Here is a 25,092-nt window from a genome sequence, read left to right on the forward strand (position 1 = left end):
TGCACTTTTTATTTTTTGCGCTATAAAAAAAAACGCATTATTTTTTACTTATTGCTATAATAAATATTCCCCCAGAATATATAAAAAAAACTATTTTTTTCCTCAGTTTAGGCCGATACGTATTCTTCTACATATTTTTGGTAAAAAAAAAAAAAAAAAAAAAAAAAAAAAAAAAAAATCGCAATAAGCAATTATTGATCGGTTGGCGCAAAAGTTATAGTGTTTACAAAATAGGGGATAGTTTTATGGCATTTTTATTAATTTTTTTTTTTACAAAGGCGGCGATCAGTGATTTTTATTGTGACTGCGACATTATGGCGGACACATCAGACATTTTTGGGACCACTGTCATTTATACAGCAATCAGTGCTATACAAATGCACTGATTCCTGTGTAAATGACACTGGCAGTGAAGGGGTTAACCACTAGGTGGCAGTGTAGGGGTTAAGTGTGTCCTAGGGGCGCGTTTCTAATTGTAGGGGGAATGGACTGTGTGTGACACGTCATTGATCTCTGCTCCAATGGCAGGGAGCAGAGAACAGTGACACTGTCACTAGGCAGAACGGGAAGATGCTTGTTTACATTAGCATCTCCCTGTTCTTCCTCCCCGTGAGGCGATCGCGGGTATCCCCGCAGCGATCGCGTCCATGGGACCCGCAACCTGACTCACGGAGCTTGCCACGGGCGCGTGCCCACTGGCCGCCTCTTAAAGGGGAACGTACAGGTACATGATTCTGCCTGTACGAGCCCTTCTGTCGCAGTATATCTGCGTGAGGCGGTCAGCAAGCCGTTAATGGAAGGTGCCTCCAAGCTGGATCCTTATCTTAATTATTGCGATTTGGATCCGACATTACAGGAAGATTATCCCAGGCATTCCCTGAAGTTGCCTGGCAAAGTCGTGCCAACTTTCAGGTCATGGCAGTGTGAACCGCCTCTCTTCTCTTTTATACTCTGTAGCTCCTATGATGTTATACTGTATTTTGTATTCCTGTAATCATTTTTATATGAATAAATGGTTGTGGAACGAATAATCCGAGTTTCCATTATTTCTTATGGGGAAATTAGTTTTGATATACGAGTGCTTTGGATTACAAGCACGTTTCTGCTCACAATCCAAGGTTTTACTGCATAGCTAAAGGCAAAACGTTTTTTAGTCTTGGATAGGGTGGAGAGGGATTAAAACATCTGTTAGCTTTTTATTGCGGTGTGTGATTCACCCTCTTTGTCCTCTTTACGGTTATTAGCAAAAGTGAAGGAAAATTCCAAATTGTGGGTTGTCCCGGAACAGCAAGAGTGGAAATCTTCCAATGGGGCCACTGGTCACTTCCTGTTTTGGCTATGAGTCAGAAAGCAAGCAGAAATCTCCCCAATGATACAGATGGCAAAAAAAAAAAACTACTCAACTCAAAATGAAAAGTTTTGCTTAGTTCTACTTTGACATTTTTCTTAATAAACCTACGGAAATATAGGCTGCTTCTTCTGCTGGTCTTTTAGTGACGAACATGCTTGTAGAGAAAGCATCTACAATTCCCAGTAACCAGTTCATTAGGCCCCTTTCACACTTGATTTGATTGTAGCCGTATTAGTGCAATTGTGACAGAGAAAATTGAGTACTGTCCGTGATACTTTTTTTATTTGCACTAACATACAATTTTTCAGGACAGGCTTTCGGGGTATTTCCCCTTCTTCAAGGTCCAAGCAGTACTGATTCACAAATTTTTAAGCAGAATATTAAAGAAGAAGAAAAAAAAAAAAAAAAGAGAAAACCAAACACATACAAATCAATGGTAATAAAGATAGCAGCAGAGTAAGTGAGATAAGACAGAGGGAGAGCTAGGGGGGAATGCAGGGGGGGATGCTAGTCACAGAGCGGTCGTAAAACTTTAACATAATGTGTAAGAATAATAAATAAAAAAAGTATCACGGACAGTACTCAATTTTCTCTGCCCCTTTCACACAAATTTTCAGTCTACATCCATCTGTCAGTTTTTAAGACGGATCCTGACTGAACCACAATGTATGTCTACAGGTGGGTGGATGTAAACGGATGATCATCCGTTTATATCCGCCTATATCCATGTCCGTTCAGGTCTGTCTTTTTTAAATGTAACAGCCAACGTCCAGATCCATTGAAACGTAACGTTCCATCTATGTCCATTTTTAGGAAAGAAGCATATTTTTTTTTTTTTACACTTTTGTCACCTCTGATTGGTTTCTGCAAGAAAATACAGATGCAGAAACGGATGTAAACTGAATATAAACGGATGTAAACTGAACTGAAAAGGAATGTGCAAACTGATCTAAACTGAAACCGTTTTTTCTTTGAACCAATGACATGTGAAATGGGCCTTACAAGACTAAACAGGATAAGAGCATATTCATGAATTGTATTCATCCACAGAGGTAACATTTATATGAAACAGAAATCATAAACACCAATTTTGACTTATCGAGCATAACATCTGAGACAGAAGGCTCAAAATGATTCTCTTAAGCCTGAAATTAAATCTCAAAAGCAGCCAGACATTGAATCCATACAATTGCTGTATTTCCAATTGTAACACATGAAAATAACATCTATGGAACATATTAGGATACAGACGTGAAGATTACAGGCAAGAACAGAAATGCCCCCACACTACAATGTAAACAGTTGTTCTTTATCGACTCCCATGGTTGACCTTGCTTGTTCAAAGCTATAGAATCAATAGGTTATTTGTATTGCCTAAATCTATGCAAGCACGCTTGTCTTTGTAACATTAAAACTGGATGGTACCGCTACAAAAAATTAAAAAAAAAAATAAAAAGTGAAAAAAGGAAAAAAGCAGCTCCCTTTAAAGTGAAGTGCATATTATTGTGGCAAGGGTGGAGAGACGCATGGACTTCGTCAATATGGCATCAACAATCCCAGTTTGATTTAATGAAGCATCACGCATTGAAGCTCTTTGTATAGCGGTGAAAATCTGTCCCCTCCCAAAATGCATTGCTTTCACGCCTGTCCTTCGGAACGCGAGCAGTTACGGTTTGCACCAACAGTTAAGATTTGCAGAACTTAAGCGGTGTGTTCCTTCCTCTTTTGTTATTATCCTAATGAATACTGACAATCTAACAATAAAGAAAAAAAAAAAAAAAAAAACTTAAAATAAAATAAACTGATCTACAGTTTACTGTTTGATACCATTTTAATAAACTTCACATGCATGTTGCTTTGCTGGATCCCAAATACTTCATCCACTTATCGCTACTTGCAGCTGTGCATTATTATCATTTTTTGTGCAACTTCATAGAGCAGATTCAATGTTTGTTTTTGTTTTTTTTTTGTTTTTTTTTCCCTTGAATTAAACATGAAAAAAGTAAAAAATAACTAGGACTATGCCAGGAAGCGACGGAAGTTAGTAAATTCCCTCCACTCAGGCCATCTTTTCCAGAAGATGTAGGTTACTGGGGGAGGGATGTTCTTCTCTGCATGGTGAGCTCAAGTTCCAGCACGGTCCGTCTGTCTTTCCAACCATACTCCACCAAGGTCTGTCTTCTAGAACGTTCTACTGGTAACAGGAGAGGTTACGTCAGGATATTGTTAATAAAGTCCAAGAAACGCTTAGAATACTGCTCTGGATTAACAGTGGAGATCTCTGCACCTGCCTTTGAAAGGAAAGAGAATAATTAGCAATGCAAAAAATATGCATGGCATATTAAACTACTTCAGTTTCAGAAGATTTAACCCCCCCCTCCCCACCACCACCGCCCTTCATGGCCAGGCCATTTTTTGCAATATGGCACTGCGTTATTTTAACTGGCGACGCTGTACCCAAATAAAATTTATGTCCTTTTTTTCATACAAGTAAAGATTTCTTTTGGTGGCATTTGATCACTTCTGCGTTTATTTGTTGCACTATAAAAAAAATTAACGACAATTGAGAAAAAAACTATTTTTACTTTCTGCTGTAAAAACATATCCAATAAAAAATTTCAAAAATCGAATTTCTTCATAAAATTTAGGCCAATATGTATTCTGCCACATCATTTTGGTAAAAGAAATCCCAATAAATGTATATTGATTGGTTTGCGCAAAAAAGTTATAGCGTTTACAAATGATGGGATATTATGGAATTTTTACGCGTTTATTTTATTTTTCACTAGTAATGGTGGCGATCAGCGACATATAGCGGGACTGTGACATTGCGGCGGACAAATCTGACACTTTAGACACTTTTTTGGGAACCAGTGACACTAATACAGTGATCAGTGCTAAAAATATGCACTGCCACTGTACTAATGACACTGGCTGGGAAGGGGAGATCAAAGGGTTAACTGTATGCTTAGCCAGTGTTGGTACAGTGTGGAAGGTGATTTTACTAAGGGAATACATGGATCCTTGTCCCTGCTTTACAGGAACACAGGATCCACGCCTTCCTTAATGACAGAAAGGCACACTCAGGTACTGACAAATACGCTCTCCAAAACATTTCATGTAAAATACATTACAAGCTATAAGATCATAATGGTTTACCTTTAGGGCTCATTCAGATGGCAGATTAGTGCAGGCAGTTCACTGAAGTGGATGCACATGCAGCGCACAAACACAATTGCATTTCAAAGCTGGACATGCGGGGCTGGAGCAGGTGCACGGATCTGAACGCAGAAGCTCTGTGTTCAGATCCGTGCACCAGGTCGAGTGTGCATGTACAGTAGGGAAAATGATGATTTGATCCCCTGCAGATTTTGTAAGTTTGCCCACTTACAAAGAAATGAAGGGTCTATAATTTTTATCATAGGTATGATAGAGACAGAATATCAACCAAAAATCCAGAAAAAAAAACACACATACAAATACATACAAATGTTATAGATTGAGTTGCAGTTCAGTGAGTAAAATAAGTATTTGATCCCCAAGCAAAACATGACTTAGTACTTGGTAGAGAAACCCTTGTTGGCAAACAGAGGTAAGACGTTTCTGGTAGTTGGTTACCAGGTTTGCACACATCTCAGGAGGGATTTTGGTCCTCTTCTTTACAGATCTTCTCGAAATCCTTAAGGTTTCTTGGCTGTCGCTTGGCAAAGTTTCAGCTCCTTCCATAAATTTTCTATAGGATTAAGGTCTGGACACTGGCTAGGCCACTCCATGATCTTAATGTGTTTCTTCTTGAGCCACTCCTTTGTTGCCTCGGTGGTATACTTTGGGTCATTGTCATGCTGAAAGATTCATCCATGACCCATCTTCAGTGTTCAAGGTTCTCATCCAAGAGTTTACAATACACTGGCCCCTCAATGCGGCAAAGTTGGTCTGTACCTTTAGCAGAGAAACAGCCCCAAAGCATAATGTTTCCACCTCCGTGCTTGACTGTAGGGACTGTGTTGTTTGGGTCAGAGTCAGCATTTTTCTTCCTCCAAACACGGTGAGTCCACCTCCTCAAGAAGGCACATGTACAGTCATGCCAATGAACATCTAAATGATTCAGAGCAGGATTGGGAGAAAGTGCTGTGATCAGATGAGACCAAAATTTAGCTCTTTGGCATTAACTCGACTCACCGTGTTTGGAGGTAGAAAAATGCTGACTATGACCCCAAGAACACCATCCCTACAGTCAAGCACGGAGGTGGAAACATGATGCTTTGGGGTGGTTTCTCTACTAAGGGTACAGGTTGACTTTGCAGCATTGAGGGGCCAATGGACGGGGCCATGTATTGTAAAATCTTCTCTCAGCCAAAACTCTGAAGATGGGTCGTGGATGGGTCTTCCAGCATGACAAGGACCCAAAACATACTGCCAAGGCAACAAAGGAGTGGCTCAAGAAGAAGCACATTAAAAAGGAGAAGTAGTTTTTTTTTTTTTTTTTTTTTTTGAGATTTATACTTACCTATGTTATCTGTCCCCCACTGCCTCTGCACTGTGAGAACCAAGCCACGGAACACCACCGATAGCTCGGTTCTCTCACCTCCCTGAGCGGAGAGCTGCTGCCTGTCAGTCAGCATCTCTCCTGCTCTACTCCTTCACGCTCATTGGAGCGCTGAGCTGTAGAGGCGCGGGGAACGGCCGTCTCAGCGGCTCGCTGAGAGGCTCAGACTGCCATCAGTCCAGGCAGCTGGCGGATCCAGACTTCCTAAGTTGGGATGAGGCTTCAGACCGCTCTCCGCTAAAAATGGATCACAGGTGTGCAAAGCGAATTGCATTCCTGTGACCCATAGGAGAAGCCTAGCCTAAAAAGCTCAGGCTGAACTTCACCTTTAAGGTCATGGAGTGACCTAGTCAGTCTCCAGACCTTAGTCCTATAGAAAATGTATGGGAGGGAGCTGAAACTTCAAGTTGCAGAGAGACAGCCAAAAAACCTTAAGGATTTAGAGAAGATCTGTAAAGAAGAGGACCAAAATCCCTCCTGGAGTGTGTGCAAACCTGGTAACCAACTACAAGAAACGTCTTACCTCTGTGTTTGCCAACAAGGGTTTCTCTACCAAGTACTAAGTCATGTTTTGCCTGGGGATCCAATACTCATTTTACTCACTGAACTCCCAACTTAATTTATAGCATTTGTTTTATATGTCTTTTTCTGGCTTTTTGGTTGATACTCTTTTATGATCTTTTAAAATACATCTATGATAAAAATGATAGACCCTTAATTTCTTTGTAAGTGGGAAAACTTACAAAATCTGCAGAGGATCAAATAATTATTTTCCCCACTGTAAAAACCTTGCCGGCGCTGTGTGTGCATGCACTTCTATGGGCTGCCTACATGCAGCTCCAAGATGGATGCACACACATCTGCCAGTGACTCTGCACAGAAGACGGCTCTAATCTGCCTTCTGAATGAGCCCTTAAAGAGGCACTCTCATTTCATTTTTCTGCCCCCTAGGGGGAACAACTGTTGATAACCAGCGCATGTCTAAGCTTCAAGAACGTGCTCAAGACAAGCAGCAGCAAGTGGAATGCAGAGGGACGGGAGGCTGACAGTTCTCCTTCCTTCTGCTTTCCTCTTGCCGGCATGTATCTTGGGAAAGTGCTTGATGTAAGCGTCAGTTATAACCGTCATTTCCTTGCTAGCTATGTTATCGGACATCAGGGGGGTAAGGGGGATCTCGTCGGGGTAAGGGGGATCTCGTCTGACCACGTAGCTGGTCTAACAAAGCAAAAAGTGAGAGTTCTTCTTTAAAGAGTATCTAAACCCCCAAAAAGTTTATTTTATATAGATTTTAGCTTATCTTAGAAGTGGTGGCTGCATTTGTTTTGTTTTTGTTTTTTTAGCATTACATTTTCAGCAAGTACAGAAAATGTCTGTTCTTGCCAGAAATGCTGTCTCCTCACTTCCTATGGGCTTAAAATGAAGCACAAAAAACCTTGTCTGTATTGTGTAATCTACTACTTCCATCAATCCCCCCTGGTAACAGAGCTGAATAAAGCCAGACATGTTTGAGGTCCAAACAGACTTGGGGGGCACACCCTAAAAATGCATTTACATTCAAGATGGTGCTGCTATAGTGCCATTAGTGTCCACCTGTGTTATAGGAGGAGTCCTTATAGTTCTCCCATAAAGAGGAGTTTGTCTCCCATGGTTGAGATGCAGGACCTTTCATTCTATGAATAGTGTAGGACCCATTGATAATGGGGTACTTTGACGCAGTAGTGGGCATAGCACTATATGGCCATATGGTGTAACCAAATCCCCATATTTTTGAATATGTTCAAAAATATGGGGATATCAGGTGTTTTAAATAGCCTTGCAGGATTTAAATGTCATTTTTGTATGTTTGAGGTCCAGGCTGTGTAACAACCATGGTTACCATTATAGTTGCAGGGCAGAAAAATAAGCATAGCCATGAAAGGACAGAAGTGTGTTATTTGCAGGTTTATTAGTTAAAAAAAAGGAAAAAATCCTGAAAAAAAAAAGAAGAAACCAAATCAGCCACCTAATTTAAGAACTGGTAAATTGCAATATATTTAATTTTTGTTTTGGTGGTTTGATGAGCTTTACGTTTACACTCTAGAAGAGATGGTGTCAGATGTAGCAGAGGAGGAAATCTAGGAGGATTTCATAAGACATAATATAAATATACTGAAGCCACTGAAATAGTACATGAAGTAAAACAGCACTTACGGCTGTCAGCATGCCCACCATTAGTGTACTCTAGGCTCAAAACGGACTCCCAGGCCTATGTATTGAAAACCTGTAACTACAATGAGAAGAGGAATACCACCATACTTACTCCATGTTTAACAGTTTTTGCCGCATGGGCCGCCTTCTTTTTTGCATCATAGTGAGTTAATATGTCAATAATGGCCATGAAATAGACTTCCTTCCTTGGTGCATCTGATCAGGAACAGAAAATAGAAGATGAATGATTTACATTGTGTATTTATCAAAACACAAATATATTACTTACAGGGGACATCCTCCACATCATTCTCGTTCCAGAGGAGCTTACAGTCTAATGTCCCTGCTATACATACACAAAAACCTATAGTACATGCACTCTCTGGTCAATTTGCTAGATAAAGGTTAAGTTTACCTTTAAAAAATAATAATAAATGCACATACTGTATTTTTCCAGGAAAACATGTGCATTTATTTAATTTTACAAGAACCTGCAAAGTATTGCACCCATGATCAATGGATTGTAAGTGCAATGTCAGGTTCCTGCAAACACTTCCTCCAGCGCTCTGCCTGTATGGACTTTCAGTTGCAGAGCTGGAGGAAGAGTCAATGAACTACCAGTGTGCTGCGCATGTGCAGGAGCTAGTCACACAGAATCGGCCCGGCTGCTGTAAGTTGCACTGCACATGCGCAGCTCAGTTTACAGTCCAGGGATCGCTGTCAGCAGGCAGGTATGTTTTATTGCAGAGGAGACATTACAGATCTCTTCTGCAATAAAATGCCTGCCTGCTCACAGTGTATCAAAGAGGAACTTTAGTAATGCAAGCGTCTGACTGAATGGATACAAAATGAGTGGATTGTTTAGGTAGGCCATGTTATGTAACTTTAGTAATGTAGATTGTACAGCTTTGGATTTGTCAACAACTTAGTGCAAGATCCTACCTATACAATTCAATTTATATCCATACAGAAGGCCCTTACACTACATAGCTGTTGGTAGATTGAAAGGTGATTTTACAGAATGCAACATCTGTGGCTAGCTTAAAGGATAAGATCACCTTTTAAAAAAAATAATAAATGCACATTTTTTGCAGGTAAAAAAAAATGTGCATTTATTTATTTATTTTCTAATGAGCCTGCAGAGCATTGCACCCGTGATCAGCAGATGTCCAGCTCCTGCAGACTCTCAGCATAGCTGTCTGCCCAGCCTTGTACGCAGACAGTTACCTGAGATCAGGAAGATCAATGGACTACGAGGATGCTCACCAGCGCCCTCTCAGCTCATTGAAAACTACAAGCCGTCAGCCATAATGGCGGACGGTACTTTTAGGCATTAATTCACAGAAAACTGTGAATGGCAGGGCCTTGTTGTCGGAGTGAACTAATCCTTTAAGTCTAACCATCATGTTACCTTTGATAACTTACACAATGAGAAAAGCTGCTTCATGTTTGTGGAAAAATAAATGCAAAATTCATAGAATGTATAGTAACGTACTAAAAACAATGCAAATAATCAGTGCAGCGCAACCATTCATACTTAATACAAATCAACAATGTAATAACAACTCAAATAAGTGCAATGTGAAACAGTGTCACAAAAAGTCCCAATTGAGAATATTTGCTCCACCGCTGTGGTAACTCAACGCAACAGTTCAAAATGATGCAATCCAATGTGTTCAGTGACCACCACCTTTAGACAGATTGCCTGCTCACCTCCAGACTCATGACCCCATTACAGAGTCACAATCGTCTGGGCAGCACAGTGGTGTAGTGGTTAGCACTTTTACCTAGCAGCAAAAAGGGTCATTGGTTCGAATCCCAACCATGACACCATCTGCTTGGAGTTTGCATGTTCTCCCTGTGCCTGTGTGGGTTTCCTCCGGGTACTCCGGTTTACTCCCACACTCCAAAGACATGCTGGTAGGTTAATCAGATCCTGTCTAAATTGGCCCTAGGAGATGTATGAATGTGTGGTTAGGGACCTTATCTATCTATCTATTTAAGCGCCAAACAACTGACGGCTCCCCACCTGCTGAAGAAGCTGAGGGCGTAACACGTACAAGGTGGGAGGAGCTGTTATCCAGGACATCTGCTTGTGTAAGAGCGTGGTGTGCTGATTATATAAGAAAAATGAGGGGAATAACTGCGCTACAGTGAAATACATAAACAATAACAATTATAGCTGCGATTCATCTATGTAACACAAACACAGTGAAATTAAATAAGAAAAAAAGGGGGTTGAATCGCACTTTGTTTTTTGGAACTTTTTTAAGATACTTTCGTATCACTTGGGTGATTTATTTTTTATACATGGACTTTTTATTATCACTTTGAACATTTTATTTTTGGCTTGATTATTCATTTGACATGTGTTTTGTATATTATGTATACACTAAAGGGGAACTCTTCACTTAGTTCTAAATATTTGGTTTGGTGATGATGTGTATGATCACCAATCTGTTTTAGCGCGATTCAACCCCCTTTTTTTCTTATTTAATTTCACTGAGCTGATTATATGCATGTTATTTACATATCTATGTGAGTGGTTTTTAATCCCTTTGTTTCGTTTTTAAATAAATCATTTGAAGCAAAGAGCACTATGGCTTTTCATGTTTATTCTATGGTCACAATTGGTTGATCGAGACTCCAGAAGTGGAATAGCGTGGCTCAGGGACGTTTCTTGCAGGAGTGTTCCAGCATCATCCAGAGAGATACCTTATCAGGCGATTGTGACTCTGTAATGGCGTCAGTCTGGAGGTGAGCAGGCAATCTGTCTAAAGTTGGTTACGAAACACATTGGATAACATAATTTTGAACGATTACATTGAATTACCACAGCGGTGGAGGAAATATTCACAATTGGGACTTTTTGTGACACGGTTTCCGCCTATTGCACTTATTTGAGTTATTACATAGTTGATTTGATTTCTTTACCTATCTTACCCAGATCCTTTTAAGTTACTATGCAGTACTTACCCCCACAGGTCCAGCAAGGCCATAGGTTCTGCAGGCAATACTCTTGAATTACTGTTCTATCCTAATCCTCCTTTGCGGTGAACTAGGGAATTTTTGCAGTCATACCACGAGATAGTATTGCCAATTTTATTGTTATCATGCTTACTACTTACCCTTGATATATTAGTGCTACATGTATATTTTTACTATGCTATCCATCAATGTATTAAATGTATGTTACCATTTACCATTGATACCGGAAATATGTAGGTTTACATTTTAGCATCTAATAAAATTCCTTTATGTTCACCCATTTACCTTTTTTGCTGCCACGTGCTTCATGCAAAGTCCCACCTTCCTTGTAAATAAACCCTCCTCTTCTATCAAGTATGAATGGTTGTGCTGCACTGACTATTTGCATTGTTTTATGGTGGACATACTCTGATAAGTGTTGGAGGCAATCACAGAGGGCCTCTAATGTTAATTTTGCATTTAGGTCATATTTGCACTGATTATACGGTACATTTATTTTATAGTGACGTACTGTCATGGCTTTTAATCCCATATACGTCAATAGTTGGGTCGAACTCCCCGGGAGGGAGAGGCTTTGAACTGTTCAGCGTATTCCCAGGGCTGTCCGGAGGAGTGCCTACAGGGTGCATCCCATCACTTTCACCCTCTTCTTCTCCCTCATTGTCCTCGCTCTCCACATCCTCCTGCTCGGCCCTCTCCACATCGTGGATTCCCACCAGCAGGCTGTAATCCATAAGCTTCAACTGAGCCAAAAACTAGAGGGAAGAAATTACATTTATTAACGAACAATGAAATATATATAAAAAAAAAAAAAAAAAAAAAGCAGCTCTGTGATGGAATGAGACATCTGTGAAATCAATGGTTTTACGTAAACGGTACAGCAGGCACATATCAGGAATATGAAGTGTTGGGGTAACAAACCCTTTAAATGCCGCTGGCCATTGTTTAACCCGGAGGCAGAGAGGTGCCGCAATGCTGGATTGGTGAGTCTGTGGGGGACAGCACCAGAAATAGGGCGAGTATATAACTGGATCCGTTGAATCGTTGCAGCCTTTTTACTTGCATGAGTCTGCCCCATCTGGTTTCTTTGAAAGCAGTACATTTAATATTTCTTTGGCATCTGCTTTCCTGAGTCAATTTAAATACTTATAAACATTATTGTGTCCTGATGAAGGGGGAGCATGTGCTACCCCCGAAACAAGTTGGCTGTTTTGGGAAACATTAAACCTGTTTTGGACTCCTTTATGAATTTAATCTTATATTCTGGCGCGATTTAAGATCTAAATGGTGCTTCTGGGTACCCATTGGAGGGTACACCTGGTTGCAAGCGAGCTGCCCAACTACAGCCACTCTGCATATTAATAAGTATGAAAAATCCAGTGCTTCTCAGATGTATCTGTTTTCTTTTTGGGAACTGTGTGGGAAGGGATAGGTAATTGAGATTGTGTTAAAATGCTCAAACTAGAATTTGGCTTTAAATAGTTTAATTGTAGGGGGGGGCAGGTGGCTCTATATTTTATATGGTTAAAACCTTGAAAAGCAGGGAGGGCCTGCGCACTCTTGTCACTACAAACCAAACAGGTATCTTACCTCAACATCTTTCTTTAGTTTCTCCTGAAACATCTTTTTGTTGTTCTCATCAATGTAGATTTTCTGACCATCGTTTATGAAATCGTTATCTTTGTACGTTGGGAGCTCTTTGGCCTGAAGAAAACAAAACAAGCACTGAATGGACATGACCTCCTATAGCTGAGGCTTAGGTTACTTCTCCATGGTCACAAGTAAAGAAGGGCATTTAAAGTGGTTGTAAACCCTTACATATACCCAGTGAAGTGACTGGCTTCGGGGTATACGCAGAGATGAAACAAATCCTCCTACATAAGTTGTACCTGATTATGTGCAGTCCCCTACAGCAATGATTCTCAACTCCAGTATGCAAGTTCCCCCAACAGGTCATGTTTTCAGGATTTCCCTCAGATGAAACGGCTGTGGTAATTACTAAGGCAATGAAACTGATCAAATCACCTGTGCAAAATAATGGAAAGCCTGAAAACATGACCTGTTGGGGGTACTTGAGGACTGGAGGTGAGAAACATTGCCCTACAGCCTCCTAAAGCAGTGAGCATTTCCAAGCTTTAGCAGGCAGGGGGCGGGGATCTGATGTCACACACTGCAGAGCATAGTGCAGGGAACTGAGTGTAATTTGAGATCCAAGTGGAGGGAATGGACATACCCCCTCTACAAAGTCTCAGGGAGAAGCATGAACAGCTAAAGCAGCCTATAGATTATGAGACTTTCCTTACGCCACAGGTAGAAGGAAAGAAAATCACTAGAAACCCCCCCCCATCAACACAGTCAGTGCTGCGGGAGGCATTCCCTCATCAGCACTAATTGTGTTCTGCCAGCCAGAGAGGTGGGGTTGTGGGAAGCCTTCCCGGCCAGCAGAACAATGATTACTGAAAGAGCCATTGGCAGCAATTGTCAGCTTAAGGCTGTCAATCACCTGTTGTGTGCTGGGGGCCATCCCCCAGGATTCTATGGTGTCAGCATAATCGGTCTGAAGTGACTCACACAGATAGCGGAGAGAGGAGAGAGCATGAAGGAACCAAAACAATTTTACATATGATATAAGTCAATGGAAAGCGACATGTTGGAGACTTGCAGGGTTCCACCCTTAAGGTGATGCAGTGACAACGTTTATATTTTGAAGGAGGTGGGGTCTGGACAGTGTATTAGCCTTTTTCCCACTGCAAGGAAAGTGCATAAAAATCTCTGTTTCAAAGACACTCTCCCGCCTTCAACTCAAGAACTTCTAAGGTAAATCCATTATGCGTTGCCCAAACCCTCACCGAAACCAACTGTGCTGATACTGGTTGTCAGGGGAGGTGTTGCCACCGAGGTCTCTTCAGTTTTGCATCTTTGGCAGCACACTCCCTAACATCCATTTGTCTTGGTATAAATTTCGGAGGAGGACTCAGACTTTACACAGCCTTTGTTGCTTAGAAATTAACTGAGGACTGAAAATCACCTTCCAACCCTTCCACTTCAATCCTATGAGCACAGGAGCAATAGGGAATATTGCATTTTCTGAGCCACCAAAAATGTGCTGTCACACGTGCCAGGCTGTTTATTTACACATTGCCATAGAGGCAACATAAGCTACCTACTGACTTTTTTTGCCAGTTTTTTTCCAACTGGATTAAATCATCATCACAGTAATGGTGGATAGATTCAAGAGAATGAATGATAGTTGAGTCATCTGCCCTTACTGAAGATGGCTGTGGGGGTAACGCTGAGGGGTGTCTAGACACAGACTGGCGAGTTTACTTTGAATAAAAAAATGGTTAAAATGGTGTTTTTGGGAGTTTAGTTCCGCTTTAAGAATGATGGTCAATAGGCTCTTTCAGGATTTGTAGTTTTCACAGTCACTGATCCAAAACAAGGATGCAATGCAGGTCACAAGAGTGAACTTGTGATCTGAGTACTTGTTCCAGATGAGTGCCTCAGAAATACTGAATCAGAAAGAGCCAGGCAAGTAGCATTTTTAAAGGAGAGCTCAGCAATGGCAGCCTACATGTTCTTTAAGTACAGATTTCCTCCAAAAAAATATCCAGCTTTACAATTTTGTTCTTCTGTTTAACAAGGTTATGTGACCATGAAACGCATCTAACTTCAGGATTGCAACCATCCATTTCAAGCGATGACGGGAAGGAAAGTGTTGGAAAAATAGGATGAAATGAAAGGATCAAGGATACCATAAAGTGCGTTTTAGTGAGATGTTCCATCTGACAGGAATGTGGCTTGTCTGTAATCATCTTTTTTCCTCCCTACTATTCCCAACTGAGCAGCTGACTTCTTAGGTCCTGGCAGCCTGCCCAGACTGTCAGTGCTAAAAAGAACTAAGCTGGACTAGAACCACTCATTTTATACCATATTGGTGCTGCCGCGCCTCTATGAAAAGAGTGGCCACCAGAGAGCTTTCTCTCTCACATGGAGGGGAAGAGTAATCTGTCTGAGCTCCGGCTCCTGACTGATGTCCTATCAATGAACAATGAATCTTCTGGGGGATGGAGAACGTCAAAACAGATGCAAGAATGTGACAATTGTTGGAGGTCAGTGAAGATGAAGAGGAGAACGGCTGCAGTAGGACATGGCCTGACACACACTGCTAGGCTTATTGAGCCACACAAGGCCTTGCAACGTCTGACAGAGCTGGGCTTCAGAAAGCATCCAGATTCTGCCGCCTTTCAGGCTGCATTCACACCTGAGCATTTCAAAGTCTTCTCCAAACCCAACTTCAAGCAAAGAAAAATGCAATGCCCTTACCAGAGGTGGTCTTTGCTTGAAGTTGGGTTTGGAGAAGATAGTGTCTTGGACGTTAGTATGTCTCTAACAACGCTTTGAGAAGCATTTATGAAATTTTGGAGTATCAACAGCACCATATCTGCACTTTCATGAATCTCCACTTTGTATATGGACTATAGATGCACTATGTTATACCCATATGTAATTTATTTTTGTTTATGACTTTTAATAGTTTGACAAAATAGACATGCGGTATTGCTTATCTCATTCATTCACTCATGTTTACATTGTTATGTTAATGTGATTCACAGGACCATTCATTGCTTTATACCATTTTTCTCACTTTGTTCTTTTTATTTTTTTGGTCTTTACCTTTGATGTTACATTCAGTGTGATTCACTTACATTTCCTTGTCACCAACATAGTTTATGACCCTCAGATTTATGAGCTATAATATCTTTGTGGTTACACATTCTATATATGTTTGATTATATATTTTCGTTACTTTGTGTGTCACTATCACTAATGTGACCTTACATTCACCCATTTCGATTCCTAGCACATCTCATTAGCGCCACACATTAGTGTTTTATTTATATTTTACAATTAGTCTGATTGTGGTGTTGGCTGATTTTTTTATTTAGAGTTGGCGCGGCAGTTCTCCCACCTATCATTTCAATGTTTGAATGAAATTCTGCAGGTGTAAGGTCAGCTTTAAGTGGACCTTCACCCTTAACTAATTCTCATATTGCCCGGGCCTCCTCCTCCCTCCCTCCATCACAATTTGATATACATTTTTTTAGCTTAGATTTAGGCTGCCTTTACACTGATCAGTTTTTTTTTCCATTTTGCATTAAAAAAAGCAGAAGAAAAATGCATGACCATTAAATCCTATGAAGCTGTTCATACTGGTCAGTTGCGGAGCCGTTGCGATTTTCAAAGTCCTGCAAGCTGCATTTTTGGTGTGGTAAAAAAAAAAAGCCCCAAAAATGCACCTTACCATTGAAATGAATGAAGAGCGTGCCAAAAACACAACCGCAGTTGCGTTTTTGGTGAGTTTCAGTCACATATCCTTTTTTTCACAGCCGCAAAACATGTAAAAAACGCTGCAAACATGCATATGCAGTTTACCGCATTTTTGCAACAGAGCAGTGTGAAAACAGAGTTAGGTACCTGGTAACTCTTTTTCTAAGAAGTCTTCCAGGGCAGCATCCGAGAGATAGGCTCCTCCTCCCTAAAACAGGAAACACATTAGTCCACCATTATAAATTTCACACTCTTACCTGTGTGCCTCAGTTATGTTAAAGCACCGAAGGAATTCCCTGTAAGCTGCAAGCTCCCCCTCTGTACCTGGTTTTTGTTGTTTCAAGGGTGGGAACTAGTGCTGCCCTGGAAGACTTCTTAGAAAAAGAGTTACCAGGTACCTAACTCTGTTTTCTCGAATCGTCTTCCAGGGCAGCATCCGAGAGGATATATCAAGCAATACTTACTAGGGTGGGGTTAGAGACTGGAGCACTTTACGACCAAATGCTTGGTCTTGGTCAGACAGCTGGTCTATGCGGTAGTGCTTAGCGAAAGTACTGAAGCTCGACCATGTCGCTGCCCTGCAGATCTGCTCCGGAGTTGCCCCTGCTTTCTCTGCGGCCGAGGTTGCCCAGGCTCTAGTTGAGTGCGCTCTGATTTCACTAGGTGGAGTGAGATTCTGTGCCTTATAGGTAATCTGTATGGCCATCCTTATCCATCTGCTGATGGTGCTTTTTGAAGCTTGTTTCCCTCTGTTGATTCCTGCATAGAGGATAAAGAGGGAGGTCGTTCTACGCCATTCTTTTGTTCTTTCGAGATACGCTATGAGCGTGTTCCTTACATCAAGTTTGCTGTAAATGTTTCTTTTCCTACTATCCATGGTTGTTGGAAGTGAGGGTATGACGATGTTTTGGGTTCTGTGAAATGTAGAAGAGACCTTGGGTAGAAAGGCCGGATCTGGAGAGAGAATTATCTTGTCCAGATGTATTAGACAGTATGGTTCTATTGAAGATAGAGCTTGGATCTCACTCACTCTTCTGGCGGATACTAAGGCCAGAAGGAGCGCAGTTTTTAACGTGAGGTTTTTGTCTGAGCTGTCCTCGATAGGTTCAAACGGAGGGGAAAGAAGGCCCTTAAGTACTGTGCCCATGTCCCAGGTGGGAGTTTTGTACAATTTGGCTGGTTTGGATCTTTTAAGAGCTATGAGGAATCGTCTTATCAGCGGGTCTTCCGCTAGTCTAGTATCCATGACCGAGGAAAGTGCTGCAACTTGTACTTTCAGGGTACTTGGTGATATGTTTTTGTCTGCACCATCTTGTAGGAAGTCCAAAACTATTGGAATTATCCCACCGTTGGAGATTGGTCTGTCTTCGTACCAAGAAACAAATTTTTTCCTTATTTTCTCATAGATGGCTCTCGTTACCGGCTTTCTGCTGTTTAAGATGGTGTTGATTACTCTGTCTGACAGGCCTTTGTTCTGGAGTTTTACCCTCTCAGTAACCAAGCCGAGAGCTTCAAGATTTTGTGGTTCGGATGGTTGACTGGGCCTTGTGACAGTAGATCCGGGCGGTCCGTCAGTGTCAGCTGTTGTATGCTGAGATTTTTTAAATGACTGAACCATGCTCTCTGGGGCCAGTGTGGTGCTATTAGTATCACTGTTGTTTTCTCTGCCTTGATTTTTTGGATTACTTTTGGGATTATGGCAGTTGGAGGGAATGCATAGCACAGATGCCATTTCCAGTTTTGGTTGAAAGCATCCACCCCGCTGTTGCCATCTGTAGGGTCCAGGGAGAAAAATATCGGAGATTTTGCGTTCGCCCTGGAAGCAAATAGGTCTACTTCGGGTATTCCCCACTTCTGGGTGATTTGAGTGAAGGTTGTTTGGTTTAGCGACCATTCCGTGTGTTTTATCGTTTTCCGGCTCAGGAAATCTGCCACTGTATTGTCTGTTCCTTTTAGATGAATACCGGATATCGATCTTATGTTCACTTCTGTCCACAGTAGGATAGATTGTGTCAGTCTCATCAGTTTTTGGGATTTTGTGCCCCCTTGTCTGTTTAGGTATGCGACTGTCGTTGCGTTGTCTGATTGTATCTTTACATCCTTCCCCTGTAATGCTGGCTTGAAGGTTTTTAGCGCTTCCCCCACAGCTTTCAGCTCTCTCAAGTTTGAGGAGGCTTGTGCCCATTTGGGTGTCCATTTCCCTTGCGAGAACCGCCCTTCCATGTGGGCTCCCCATCCTAGGGCGCTTGCATCGGTGGTGATGCTGACTGGATTGACTTGAGCCCATCTGCGCCCCTCGATGACCCGAAGTGGGTTGAGCCACCAGTAGAGTGTTTGTTTGACTGTGGCGGGGACGGGAATGGATTTTTCTAGGGATGCTTGCCTGCCATCCCATTGGGACAGAATGTAGTTCTGTAAGGGTCGCATGTGAATTTGTGCCCAGGTGATGGCTGGAATGGAAGACGTCATCAGTCCTAGTACGGACATTCCGTGCCTGATCGTTGTGGAATGGTTCCTTAGCAGGGACGTAATTGCTTGTGTCATTTTTACGTCTTTTTCCTTTGTTAGGAAAATTTTTGACAGTCTGGAGTCCAGCACGTATCCCAGGTACACTACTCTCTGGCTTGGGATCATTTGCGATTTCTCTGCGTTTATTAACCATCCCAGGTTTTGCAGATGGATCATACTCTTGCGCAGGTTGTTTTCTAGGATTGCTGCTGAGTCCGCAAAGAACAGGAGGTCGTCTAAGTATGGTATTATTCCAATACCCTCCTGTCTTAGACCTTTTAGCGCTTCCGCCATTATTTTTGAGAATATTCTTGGAGCTGAGGAGATTCCGAAGGGGAGAGCTGTGTACTGTAGGTGCAGCGTAGCTGCTGGCCCCTGGATTGCGAACCTTAGAAACTTTTGGTGATCCTTCCTTATGGGGACATGTAGGTAGGCATCCTGTAAGTCTAGTGTTGCCATGAATGTCTCCTGCGGTAGGATGTTCCTGATTGAATAGATAGATTCCATTCTGAATCTCTTGTATCTTATTCCTCGGTTGAGTGGTTTGAGGTTTAGTATCAGCCTTAGTTTGCCTGATGGTTTTCTTTTTGCGAAGATGTGTGAGTAGAAGCCCTTTTGTTCCTCCTCTTGGGGAACGTGACAAATCACCTTCTGATCTAATAGTTTCTGTAGGGATTCTAGAAACACCTTTGCTTGATTGCTGTCCTTGGGTAGCATGGTCGCTAAGTATTTGGTTGGGGGGCGGTTGGAGAATTCTATTGCGTAACCGTCCGCTATGGTGCGCAGTATGAATTTGTTTTCTGTTATCTCCTCCCATTGGTGGGAGAAAGCCGCCAATCTGCCCCCCACCTGAAGGCAGTCATTGTTTTTTGTTCTTTTGGGTATTAGGCTTGAGGATGAATTCACCTTTGCCTTTCTTGTTTTGTTGACCCCAGTGCTTTTTTGCCCCTGGCTTATTGAATTTCTTGAAATGCCGAAAGGGCGCCTTCCCTTGTCTCTTCTTGGTTTGAGGGAACTCCCTTATTTTTTGCTGCAGTCCTATCCAGGACTGTTTCTAGTTCGGGACCAAACAGTAGGTCTCCAGTGAATGGTATGCCACATAAACGGTTCTTGGAAGGTGCATCCCCCCCCAGGATTTTAACCACAGGGCTCTGCGGGCCGAGTTTAGTAGTGCCGTGGTCCTAGAGGATATTCTGACAGTTTCTGCTGAAGCATCTGCCAAGAAAGCTGCCGCTCTAGTTAGTGTGGGGATGGTTTTAATTAGTTCCTCCCTGGGTGTGTCGTTCTCCAATAGATCTTGCAGCTGGGTTAGCCAGATTAGCAAGGTTCGGGCTGTGCAGGTGGAAGCAATAGCCGGATTTAGGTTTGCCGCCCCTGCTTCCCATGCCCTTTTCAGGAGAGCTTCTATTTTCTTGTCCATGGGGTCGCTGAGGGTACCTGCGTCATCAAAAGCCAAGTCCGATTTGTTCGTGATTTTTGCCAGAGAGGCATCCACCTTGGGGCATTTAGCCCAGGTTTTGGTGTCTGCTTCCGCAAACGGGTATCTGCGTTTGATTGTGGCGGGGATGAAAAGCTTTTTCTCTGCCGCTGGTAGATGGGATACTGGCCTGAGCGACACTTGCTGGCGTTTCTAATTTCTCTATAGCTGAGCGTAGTGGTGCCATGGTGCTCTGAATTTCTTTCTTAAAAGAATTGAGCAGGTCTTTCAAAAATCCCTGTGATTCTTTTGCCACCATTTTGTCTAAGCATTTCTGACACAGGGGCTTTTTCCAATCTGGGGAAAGACTGTGGCTGCATGAGGCACATGTTTTGCCTTTAGCCTTCCTTTCCTCAGGGGTCTTTGCCTGCAAGCGAGCATAGAGAACAAAAAAACCCCGTGAGTTTAGATGGTCAAAGGAACTGCCTGTAGATAGGCAGTAAAGAGGTTAAGACAGAGATAATTCAAGAATATTCTGGCTTACCTTGGAGCTGTCCTGATTTGCAGGATCTGCAGGGCAGGGTGGGGAAGCGTCAGACATGATCAGCCACCAGGATCCTCTGCTTAGAGGCCTTTTTATCTGCTTCCTGCATAAGCTCCGGCCCCGCCCCCGGCTGACCCCGTGCAGGTTGGTGGACACACCTGCACATGCCGCTGTATTGTAGAGTAACTGTGCTGGTAGTGAAGGGTAGCATTGAACAAATTTGCTATTTGTATTCTGTTTTCTTTCTCTTTTTTTTTTTTTTTTTTTAAAACTTCCCGCCCCTAGGTGTCCCTGCTCTATCTCCGCAGTAGATAGACTACGGGAAAATGGCCGCCAACCCGGAAGCGGAACTTCCTCGGCGCCATCTTGGTACACCCCCGACTTCCTGTAGCGGCCTGTGGCGGTGAGGACGCTGCTGCGCCGCCCGGAGAGCGGTGGATTCGTTTGGGGGGACAGCCGCAGCCACCAGGGACCTAATTTAGAAGGTGCAAAACCCTCCCTGCTAGACCCTCTGCTGCTGAGGTTTTCGGCAGCGGTCGGCGGCGGCGGCGGCGGGGGGGGGGGGGGCGCCCATCTATGCATGTATCCATCCCCCCTGGCGGGCTCCAGATTCTGCGGAAAGCCAGAGGGGGGTGCTTGCGGAAGCATACACAGGCCTAACAGCGGCATGGGGTGGGGATGACAGAGTCCTCCTGCAGCCTGGGGGGATGATTGCAGACCCCTCAGTAGGGGCGAAATCTCAGGCTTTGAGCAATGTTGCCCAGTGCTGCGCCTGCTCGCCCTCCCAAAGCCCCTTGGGCTGTATGGGATGCTGGCAGGGGGTCTCCTGCAACAAGCACAGAGACAGGTGAAAATAAAATAACAAACGTTCTTGCAGCTCCTGTGGGTCCGGAGGAAACACAAACAACTGAGGCACACAGGTAAGAGTGTGAAATTTATAATGGTGGACTAATGTGTTTCCTGTTTTAGGGAGGAGGAGCCTATCTCTCGGATGCTGCCCTGGAAGACGATTCGAGAAAGTAGCTTTATTTGTACCGCAAAGCAGCACTTCTGCATTTCTTGCCTAGTTGAAAATGACAATTGTGCCCTCCCAGCCTGGATTCTGCACATGTGCCACAGGGCTTCAGGTCCCAACTGAGCCCTGTGGCACATCTATGCACATTGATTTTCCAGCATATCTGCGCATGTGCACACACCCCTGTGCATGCATAAAGATGGCTATTATGGAAACTCCAATACTTTACTGTCTTTGTGTGCATGCATAGATGTGCCGAAGGGGTTCCACCAGTACCCAGGCAGAGCCCTTCAGCACACCTGTGCATAAGCCATAATGGGAGCACCGGTGCTATACAAAAAGGGCAATGAAGTTCCTCTCATTTCCATAACAAGTCTCCCAAATATGAAGTTTATTCCTCATTTCATGGCTTGGCAAGGAAAATAGGGTGAACATCCAATACATGAGAAAGGCAGAGAACCTCAAATTGCAGGGATTTCAGTCTGTAGCGACACTAAAGCCTGGTACACACAATGAGAATATCTGACGAATGATCGTTAGTTTTTTTTTTTTTGCATCCTAGGAAAATTTTTGTACGACAGAATACAATTTCGGAAGTGATGTAATGTGTTGTATTGTATTATATTCCTTTGTTTCTGAGCATGCGTGGTCTTGGTCAGTGGTCTGCAAACTGTGGCCCTTTGCTTGCTTTTATTCAGGCCCTTGGGGGACTATTTCATCCATTAATACCAACAATAGAGCATAATCCCCCCCCCCCAACGCCAATGAAGAGACAAAATTTCTCCCAATGACACCAACGATGTGGTCCAATTCCTCCCAATGACACCAATGATGGGGCACAATTCCTCCCACCAAAACAAACGATGGGGCATTATTTTTTTCCCACTGACGTCAAGACCTGTTCTACTCCCAATGGTCTTAGTCTGGCCCCCCTGAAGCCTGATGGGCAGTAAACTGACCCCTTGTTTAGAAAGTTTGGAGACCCATGGTCTTGGTCTTTCGATTTCTTGCGGATGAACAGTTTACGGATTAAATGAAATTCGTTAATTCTGGTATTGTACGAGAAAAACATTCTTGTTAGCCCCTTCTAATAATTTTGCATGAACAGTCGTGATCGGCTCTCAAAGCTGTGTACTAATGATCATATATCACGATCGCTTCGTCTGCGCTGGCATAACCATACAGTGAGGGAAAAGAGTATTTGATCCCCTGCTGATTTTGTACGTTTGCCCGCTGACAAATAAATGATCAATCTATAATTTTAATGGTCGGTTTATTAAAACAGCGACAGACAGAACAACAAAAATACCCAGAAAAACACATTTCAAAAAAGTTATAAATTGATTTGCATTTTAGTGAGTGAAATAAGTATTTGAGCCCCTATTAAATCAGCAAGATTTCTGGCTCCCAGGTGTCTTCTATACAGATAACAAAATTATATAAGAAGCACTCTCTTAAAGGGAGTGCTCCTAATCTCAGCTTGTTACCTGTATAAAAGACACCTGTCCACAGAAGAAATCAATCAGATTCCAATCTCTCCACCATGGCCAAGAACAAAGAGCTGTCCAAGGACGTCAGGGACAAGATTGTAGACCTACACAAGACTGGAATGGGCTACAAGACCATTGCCAAGCAGCTTGGTGAGAGGGTGACAACAGCTGGAGCGATTATTCGCAAATGGAAGAAACACAAAATAACTGTCAATCTCTTTCAGTCTGGGGCTCCATGATCCCAAGGACACAATCCCCACCGTCCAACATGGGAGGTGGAAACATTATGCTTTGGGGGTGTTTTTCTGCTAAGAGCTGCATGGATGTGTATTCCAGCATGACAATAGCCCTAAACACACGGCCAAGGCAACAAAGGAGTGGCTCAAGAAGAAGCACATCAAGGTCCTGGAGTGGCCTAGCCAGTCTCCAGACCTTAATCCCGTAGAAAATATGTGGCGGGAGCTAAAGGTTTGAGTTACCAAATGTACGCCTTGAAACCCTAATGACTTGGAGAGGATCTGCAAAGAGGAGTGGGACAAAATCCCTCCTGAAATATGAGTAAACCTGGTGGCCAACTACAAGAAACGTCTGACCTCTGTGATTGCCAACAAGGGTTTTGGGTCATGTTTTGCGAAGGGGTCAAATGCTTATTTCACTCATTAAAATGCAAATCAATTTATAACATTTTTGAAATGCTTTTTTATGGATATTTTTGTTGTTATTCTGTCTCTTGCTGTTATAATAAACCGACCATTAAAAATATAGACTGATCATTTCTTTGTCAGTGGGCAAACGTACAAAATCAGTAGGGGATCAAATACTTTTTGCCCTCACTGTAGGGCCTTCATCACCCAACTCCTTCCTAAAATTAGGAAAGTAGAAAGTCCTCCACCTGTGCATCATTATGGTTAGGCTCCGCACTAACGCTTCCAATGACGGTGACTATATGTGTAACAATCACATCGAGTGATACATTATAGATTACCATTACAGAATTAGCAAAAAGTGCTGCCAGCATTGCTGCAGAGGTTGAAGGGGTGGGGGGTCATCCTGTCAGTGCTCAGACCATACGCCACACACTGCATAAAATTGGTCTGCATGGCTGTCGTCCCAGAAGGAAGCCTCTTCTAAAGATGATGCACAAGAAAGCCTGCAAACAGTTTGCTGAAGACAGACTAAGGACATGGATTACTGGAACCATGTCCTGTGGTCTGGTGAGGCCAAGATAAACTTATTTGGTTCAGATAGTGTCAATCGTGTGTGGCGGCAACCAGGTGAGGAGTACAAAGACAAGTGTGTCTTGCCTACAGTCAAGCATGGTGGTGGGAGTGTCATTTTCTGGGGCTGCAAGAGTGCTGCCGGCACTGGGGAGCTACAGTTCATTGAGGGAACCATGAATGCCAATATGTACTGTTAATGTACATGTACTTGCAACCTGTGAAGCTCTAATTCCATGCCCAAAAGGGTTAAGGCAGTGCTGAAAAATAATGGTGGCCACACTTTTGTTGCAAGCGGTTTAGAGATTAATGGCTGTGTGTTGAAATATTTTGGGGGGGAAAGCAAATTTACACTGTTATACAAGCTGTACACTCACTACTTTACATTGTAGCAAAGTGTCATTTCTTCAGTGTTGTCACATGGAAAGATATAATAAAATATTTACAAAAATGTGTGGGGTGTACTGACTTTTGTGAGATACTGTATATACCTATGCG

The 25,092-nt window shown here is 42.8% G+C and overlaps 1 protein-coding gene across 1 annotated transcript in view; it reads right to left on the reverse strand.

The window, feature by feature from the left end:
- Positions 1-2,526: 2,526 nt before the first annotated feature.
- LOC141144264 (phosphatidylinositol 5-phosphate 4-kinase type-2 alpha) overlaps positions 2,527-25,092 on the reverse strand; it is a 196,642-nt gene continuing 174,076 nt past the window's right edge. The window contains exons 7-10 of the mRNA XM_073629764.1: positions 12,663-12,776; positions 11,584-11,827; positions 8,197-8,300; positions 2,527-3,642 (exon numbers count right to left, since the gene is read on the reverse strand). Of these exons, the coding sequence (XP_073485865.1) occupies positions 3,562-3,642; positions 8,197-8,300; positions 11,584-11,827; positions 12,663-12,776 (543 nt within the window). The 3' untranslated portion in view covers positions 2,527-3,561. The remainder of the gene's footprint in view (positions 3,643-8,196; positions 8,301-11,583; positions 11,828-12,662; positions 12,777-25,092) is intronic.

The sequence above is a fragment of the Aquarana catesbeiana genome, linkage group LG05 (genome assembly GCF_042186555.1).
Source record: "Aquarana catesbeiana isolate 2022-GZ linkage group LG05, ASM4218655v1, whole genome shotgun sequence".
NCBI lineage: Eukaryota > Metazoa > Chordata > Amphibia > Anura > Ranidae > Aquarana > Aquarana catesbeiana.